At 39.6% G+C, this 8,331-nt stretch overlaps 1 protein-coding gene across 1 annotated transcript; it reads right to left on the bottom strand.

The window, feature by feature from the left end:
• Positions 1-278: 278 nt before the first annotated feature.
• LOC108503001 lies at positions 279-7,353 on the bottom strand. The gene is given in 4 exon segments (XM_017826515.1): positions 279-594; positions 596-1,104; positions 5,740-6,130; positions 7,263-7,353. Coding segments are annotated over 3 exon segments (987 nt in total). The 5' UTR covers positions 6,113-6,130; positions 7,263-7,353; the 3' UTR covers positions 279-489.
• Between the last annotated feature and the right edge of the window lie 978 nt (positions 7,354-8,331).

The following is an 8,331-nucleotide window of genomic DNA, read 5'->3' as shown; positions in this document are numbered from 1 at the left end:
AATGGGGAGACATTTCACTTATCCAGTTTCTCTGAAGCCTATGTTTGAGAAAGAGGGTTGTCTGAACACTTGCTGCCAGAAGTGGGTGATATGTAGCTCCTGTTTTTGTCATTGAAAAGCACCTGCAAGAGAGGGTCTTCTTCCTCTAAAAGATTTTGCAGGAGGGGAGACCTCATTAGTTTCCTAGTGAAATACTGGGTATAGATGGGAACCAACAATATGTTATTATAAAATTTATATGTAAGAAAAAAAATTTTGCTTACTAAGTACCATTGCAACAATAGAAGTGAACAGAGGTTTTATTAATTAATTTTAAAAATACATCAGAAAGCATCTTGAATGTCTTGAAAGTGAATGACGAAATCATATGTTAAAAATTATAAAGATATTAAAGATTATATGGTAAGAATCTTCCTTGGCTAATAAAAGTAGTAGACCTGCAGCAGGTTGATCTATGTAACTAGAAAGACTACTTTGCTATTTTAAGTTTTAGTCAAGTTTTTGACTGAGTTTTAGGTATGACTGAGAGTCTTCACGGTGAGACATATAATCCAAGCTTCCTTGCTGCTTCAGAAATTCTGGGCCCTTTCTTATTAGGGAAAGGGTAAAAGTTCAGTTTGTTGCAGGCTGGCATGCATTTTGTAGAAGAAACATGCTGATGTGTCCAAACTGCTGAAGTGGCTGATTTCAGAGGAGGCTTTTGGCAGGAGCTTGAAATGTTGCAGCCATTCTCCTCACTGAAACTGCTCAACAGGCTTGAACTTCCCAGTTGACTGAGTGCAGATAATTCACTTTCTCCTCCTAATTCCTTGGGTTGGGAGGTTCCGCTTCCCTTTGAAATCAGTCTCTGGTTGTCAAAACTCCACGGTCTGTTCCTGCGGTGGGAAAGGTCCCAGGAGACTCCTCGTCCCGGGGTTTGTCCCAGGCGGTGAGTTCCCAGGTGGATGTGCCATAGCAGGTCGCCTTCTAAGTTGCCACCGTTGGTTGTCTCCATTGTGACCTTTCTGACAGGAACGTCTCCTGTGCATGACTTCGATCTTCTAACTTTTTTATTAATTAGGACGGCATTCACCATCGATTCTGGGAGAACAGATGCCCGTTCACCTACGAGAGAAATACATTTGCACACGTTACCGTGGTGGAAAAAAAACACCAAGGGTGTGATTTCTGTGGCAGAGACTCATCTGAAGAGCTTTAACACATGAGTTTATCTGTGCTTTTTCTGTCTGTGGCTGAGAGTAGTGCAAATTCTTTTGAGGCTAGGTTAAAGAGTACAACTACTTCATGCTTGGTTTTACAGTCTTGAGGACACAAAAGGTATCCTAGCTTTAGTCAAATGAAAATGGAAATTTATCAAGTCAATATTGATCTAACCAGTACTCTAAGACTCATTAACAGCACAGATTGAGAATTGACTTTCAGTAATTAATTGTTTGCAAGCAAAACTTCTTGAAGGTGAGTAGAGACTTGCTCAGCGTGGTAGATGCTGTAATTTGAGAAGCAAAAAGTTTGTTTGATACTGTTTCAAGTTTGTATTCACAACTTAATAACATTGTGCCCATTTGTAGATGAAATAAGTTGTGAATGTCTTCTTTTTCATAATAAGGAATCATTAACATACAGGCTTGCATTTTAATATTTTACTGCAATTTTACTATTACAGTCAGTATAAAGGGTATGAATAGCTTATCACACTAGTGTTGCCTGAATGATTGCTTAGAGAAATCTTAGTCCATGAATAGTAGAGAGTAGCTGTAGCAGTGGGAGAGAATCTGGTCTCCTTTTTATTCTTGTATCCCTGTAGCTTAATTTTTAAAGTGGTATGAAAGAAATGTATAAGATATTAGGAATAGAATTGCTAATGCTACTTTAATTACATGTAGCAGTCATCAAATTACTGGACAGAACTGGTTTTTTGTGTCTTGAAAATGAATAGAAGCTGAACCATTGGACTAAAGATAATCAGTTGATGCTGCAACTACTAATGAAATATACCTTAGTTGGGATAAATATAGTTTAAAGTAGGAGCTGTACAGAATGCTGGCCTTATTTACAGGGCTGAGTTATAGGTGCTGTGTCTGTTGCAGTATCAGTTATGAAGCATAATAAAGGGAAAAAAAGTAGACATAGAAAAGTGCTGATTATATTCTGAAAGCATATCTCTGAACAGCTGTTTTAAAAGGCTTGTAACCCTGAATTTGAAATGAAGCTAGTTTGAATAGGATGCTGCCTTTACAAAAACCCAACAGCACAACCTCTCCTTTACAGCTGCCTTTCGTGCCATCTTTACAAAGAGGTATTTGAAGATGTCAGACCCAGCTGATTTACTGGCAGTAAATGAACCTGTACAACAGTGCTTTGGCTAAGGAGAGGCTTTCACTGCTGCCTTTGGTTATTGCTGAAGCAACAACCCCAGCATAACATCACAGAACTTTTTATGCTCTGTGGGTTGGCCACGTAGGATTGATCTGATAAGAGCTGCTTTGCAGCGTGGCTGGGAGGGAGAACTGTGTGAGCCCCCACCTTCTGCTCCCCTGCTGTGTTACTGGGAGAAAGGAGACTAAAGCACTGGCAGAGCTTTGAGATGCAGGTGTGTTTGTGCATCTGTCTGTACAATGAAGTGTGCTAACAGACTTTTTTAGGGTGACACCACTCAGAGAGATAAGAACACACAGTTCTGCATCACGAGACAGTGAGAATCAAAGTTATGACTGGACTTTATCCAAGAAATAATGCTGACTTTGAGTGGCTACACAAAGGTCCACTTGCAAAACAGAGCCCTGTGTGTTCTGCAGAACAGCACAGTAGAGCACCAAGCTATGAAAACCAGTAATTGTTCTCTGTGTGTGAGAGAAAAAAGCAAGAGAGAAGGGAACCGAGAGACTGAGGTGAAACACCTTATCTTGTTCTTGTGAATGTTAACTGTGCTCTTGGCTGAACTGGCACTGATAGGCAATATCATGTATTACCTAGAACCTTATGAACTGGTCATCAGAAGAATTATGATCTGGCTTGAGCTGATCAAAGAGTTCAAAGTAATGAGTCTAGTCAAATTCCAATAGTCTGCACTGGTTTTGAGTTCAAGTTTGATTTGATTCCTTGCTTGGCTACAGGTGCAGCACACAAAATTGAGCACTGACCTTGGATAGAAATGCAAGAGTCCTGAGTCACTGTGTATTTAATTGACACACATTCAGCTCTCTCCAAACTTCTTAAAAAGCTGCAATTAGACAGACCTTTCTGTCTTTTTTTTTTTTTTAATTAAATTGTGTATTATAGCCTTGTTGCAGAGTTGTTTACCCTCTGGACTTTTTCAAATGCTCCCATCATCAATAGATACTTTTAAGGTTCCGGAGTGGCAGAAGTTAATCTTATTTTGAATTAGCTTGGGAAATACTTGGAAGAGATTTCTGCAGTCAGTGCCCCAGTGTTTATTCTGTTGTGACTGCATGTGCTGAATCCTCCCATTTAATTCCTAAAGTAAATACTGTTTTTCATCTTCTTAGCCAATAAATAATGAATACACTGCTGTATTATCTCCTAGCTGGTGACTTTCAAATCTTATCGTGCTCTTTGTTCTCAAATAATCAGGAATGGGCAGAAACGTGAACATGGCTGTGTGTACTGGGGAGGAAACAGAGCAAAGTCATTTTCAGGTGACTTCTTGGTTACTGACACGTGCATCAAAAACCTGGGGAAGTTAGAGGGTCTTAAGTTCTGTTTAAAGGTCCACGATTTCTGGCAAACAGATAGTGACATACAGAGCTAAAAGCCCTCAAGGAAACTTGGAGTTACCATTCCAACTGTCGTGCAATAAACCTGCAGTGCTCAAAATCCCTGTGGTATCATAAGAAGAAAGCTGGCCCGTGAGGCTGGAAAGGTGCAGGGCACCTTAGTTAGAACAAAGACCTTTGGCACGGATTTTTAAGACCACGAGTGACTGAAGGTGCTCTCGTTCCATGAGAATTTTTGTGTCAGGCCTTTGAGGTTTGTGTGTATGTGTGGTGGTGCTACTGTTGTCGTGCCTTTCCCAGCCTAGCCACGATCTTACCCTCTAGGCAGGGAAACAATTTATTGTCAGTACAAAACACTGATACACACATGGACTGCCTTTTGGTACTAGCTGGAATTTTAGGATAGTGTAGGGCATTAGGCTCTCCTGATATGGCAGTGTTCATCTCTGCTTGACATATTCTTGAAAACTGATGCATGTAACAGGTTCCAAGTGCTTCCAAACCATAGGAACTGAGCGTAACAACCCCCTCCCCCCAAACTTCAACTGCTTCTAACAGTGACATGAAGTCTTTCCACACAGGGTGTTTAAAGATAGAAGTTCAATGCTGTGGGTTATGTGGTTTTGTGAATGTTTTGGGATGTGTGTTTAAAAATACTTGTATGTGGATTTTCAACACTATTAAATTTTAAACTTCCCAGAAACTGTGCAGTCCTACTTTTTTACATCTTTTAATCTTCAAATGGCCTTGAAAAAAATCTGCTCTGATTACATTCATTATATTTGAAGCTTCATTTGAATTAATCTGAATAAAGCTTCTGCTTCCTTTCTTTAACTGACTTATATTTTTGCTACAACTGATTAGTTGGGCTGTTTTGTCTTCAAGTTAACTGCGTTTTCATATCTGATAAAATAAGCTTGTATATATTTTTTTCTTCCTCACAGAGATTTTAATTCTTTTAACATGAGAATTTCAAAACATATGGATGAAAGAATATTTAAGAAGTGAATTTGTTGTATAGTTCATAATTATGTGTTTTTTCAATTGTTTTGATCGCAAAGTCTGACACAGCCAAATTCTAGAACTGCTGAAAAATCTAAAAGAAAATGTAAAGAATGAAATAACCTAAGTTTTGTACTTGTTAAGATAAATACTAATGTGAGAGGTGAATGAAGCATGTTTTTCATATTGCAATTAAATTCAGAACATAACTTCATTAATTGGCTTAGTATTCTCAATATCAATTTAACTTGGAAAACTAGTGAAAGTATATCAATGTAGTAGTGTAAGCAATAGTTTAACTAAACATTAAAACATTTGAAAGTTTCTTACATGAAATCTGTCTGACAGAGCAGGTAGATGAGTGATACATGTTGTTACTTGTTTTTCTATTTGTGCACTTTCCAAGTAATGTGCACTGAACATACTTTCAAAACAGGATCTTTTTTTCAAAGCTTGTATTTTAGTTACCCACTATAACCTTTAATATAACTTTTTTTTAACAAAAACCCAGCTTGTGCTCGTTACTTGGTATTTGCTGTTGCTTCCTGTAGTCTTTCTTTACACGGATAGAGAAGGGAAAAAGAGACAGATGACCCAGAATTGCAGGTTCTGATGGAAACATTCAAGAGAGCAGAAATGTTACAGAATACATTGCAAAAATACACTGAGTACGGACATGAAGTACGTGGCTTCTGTAAGAGCTACCATCTATGTTTGGAATTTTACTTTACTGATATAAAACCTGTAACACCTTACCTCAAATATGTTCATCTGCTTCAAATACAAGTTAATGTTTCACTCACATGAAGATAATAGATATAAATTGACATAAACATAAAAAAACCTTGAGAGAAATGTATAAAACCCCAAAATGACAGAAAAAGAATTCACTTTTACCTCTCTTGAAGCTGAACATCAAAAGAACAAAGCCAGAAGTTATTAAATCTTTAAAGAAGTAGTCTTTACATTACATATGCATTTTTTCCTATCAGTATAAGCATACCTGTTTTATATACAATAATGTCTGGCTGCAGTTTTTGCTTCTGTTTTATATGGTCATACTGCTCCTCAAGTTTGCCTACATCCATCTCGGTGAGCTGCTTGCCACGGTCTGAAACCTGTGGCTCTGAGGTGTGAGTCACTGAAAAAATACCAGTCATGTATTTGTAAACCTTCACCATCTGTTCCAACAAGGAAGAAAAAGTTGTGCAGAAGCAGGACACTTCCTTCATTGCGTTGGCAAGAAAGCAAATCAAGTTTGAAGCATCTGAAATCTTCCTAAGTGAACGAGTGACTTTCTTCCAAGCAGGGAGACTTGTGTCAGAAGTTGCCTGGTCTGCGCTGAAGTCGTGGCTGTCAGTCCAGCTTGTTTTCATGCGGCGTGTCTGGAGCTCCTGCACACAGAGTTCATGATCAGGACTGGATAGATGGATTTAATGTTTGCCTAAGGTTGTAAGCATGTGAACCTTTGCCAAGAAAAACAGTGAAATACGAAACCTCCTTGAACACAGTCAGGTGCAGAAAGGGCTGGCTAATGCTGGTTTATGTAGCAATGTTAATTCTTAAAGAGATGATATTGAGGATGCATCCCCAGGATAGCAGTTCCACCTGGGAAATATTTTTCCATGTTTCTTTCCATGTGTTTTGTGTCTTTTTCCCTCCACTGTCCCTTCCTTAACTTTCACCCAGTTTCATTCTTGCTGACACTTCTTGGGGCAATGGGGTGGGAGGAGACAATTTGTTATGCCTTAATACTTTTTGTGCTTATTGCTTTCTTTTAAAGAATGTGTTAAAAGTGTTCAGGCCTCAGTGCAGAGTCAGAAGAGTATGTGCCAATGACACTTGGAATTGGGAGGCTGGAGACAGGAACACCTTATTCTGACTCATTCAGGATTTCCGCTGTTTTATAAGATGAAATAAATTACAGAAATAATAATTTTGTTACTGAGAGCTGAGCAAACTCTTCAAATACACGGTAAGCCACATTTTAAGACTTACCGTACATGTAACAGTATTATCTAAAGTGAGGCAAAAATTTAAAAAGTACATGGCTTTTGATTATATCGGATAAAGTATGAAACTATGCCTGGACTAGGTACTGCAAGCTTTTGTCCCTGAAATAGGTTCATCAAGGGCTTATGTGAAAAAATAATGCAGTTAAACTGCATTAATTTAACACAATTGTCATCTGCTCAGTTTCATGCACTGACACACTTTTGGTCAGAGTTTAAAGAGACTTTCTCAGAACTAATTTGAGTAAACAGTCAGGGGTATGTCCCACGAGCCACTTTGAATGCAAGACCGAGCTTTTGTAACTAAAATGCCCGTTTGCCTTATATGTGACATAAAACAAGCAGAGAAATAAGTCTCAAAAGCCGATGTGTTGATGGAAGTGATGGTATTGTCAGAACGGTCGGCTAATAAGGCAGGACACGTTAATTTTTCCTAAAGAAAAGTAGGAATGCCACCTGGTACAGCTCTGACACACCAGGGACAGCAGCCTCCAGGTGAACCTTGAGCACTCACGCAGCTGATCCCCGAGCTCCTTCCCGAGAGGAAGGCGAGGTCCGCTGTCCCTGGGAGAAGGATCCGGGAACAGCCGGGCGGGGGCTGTGGCATCACAGCAGCGGCGGGTTCCGATGGAATGTGGCGGGCGGGGGACACACGGGAGCCAGGCGGGGCTCATCATAATAGACAATGTGATGTGTGCTCAGAGGAAGCGAAATAACATTGTATTCCGTGGTATTTTTTCTGGTTTTATTTTGTTGTTGTTGTTGTTGGTTTTGTTTTGTGGGTGGCTCTATGCAAGCATCTGGAGGATATGTAGTATCCTCCATCAAGCACAACAAAATTCAGTGGAACTGTAGGAAAGATTAATGGTTTGAAATTGCCTTGGGTGCAAAGAAAATGGTAATTTCTCTTAGAAATGGATAACATTCCTATCACTTTGACAGTAGGCTTTTATTTATCCATTGGTTATTTATTTATACATTGGTCTGTTTCCAAGACATCTTGTGAGGGCATGGTTTATTTTTCTGTCTGAGAAGGGTTTTTGTTTAGATGGATGTAAACCACAGGTGTGAGACTGGAAATAACCACTCACCTGTGAGAACCTGCACAGGTTTGTGGTGCAGTTGTGGCACAAGAGAAGATCATAGAATCATGGAATGTTAAGGGTTTGGAAGGATCATCTAGTGCCAACCCCTCCTGCCATGGGCAGGGACTCTTCCCATGAGACCAGGTTGCTCAAGGTCTTATCCAACCTGGCCTTGAACACTGCCAGGTTTGGGGCATCCACAGCCTTCCTGGGCATCCTGTTCCAGTGCCTAACCACTCTCACAGTAAAGAATTTCTTCCTAATATCCAGCCTAGACTTCCCCTCTTTCAATTTGTACCCATTACTCTTTGTCCTGTCACTACAGTTCCTGGCAAAGAGTCCCTCTCTGGCTTCCCTGTAGGCCCCCTTCAGATACTGGAAGGTTGCTATGAGGTCTCTATGCAATGTTCTCTTCTCTGAGCAAAATGTTAAACCCTCTAGAAAAAAACAGTTGTACTACTACGGTTATATCTGTGTAGTTGAAATGATTATGTTCCC

The sequence above is a fragment of the Lepidothrix coronata genome, unplaced genomic scaffold (assembly GCF_001604755.1).
Source record: "Lepidothrix coronata isolate B3197 unplaced genomic scaffold, Lepidothrix_coronata-1.0 Scaffold128, whole genome shotgun sequence".
NCBI classification, from domain to species: Eukaryota; Metazoa; Chordata; class Aves; order Passeriformes; family Pipridae; genus Lepidothrix; species Lepidothrix coronata.
Note: the sequence above shows the minus strand (reverse complement) of the source record. Positions and strands in the feature narration are given on the sequence as shown.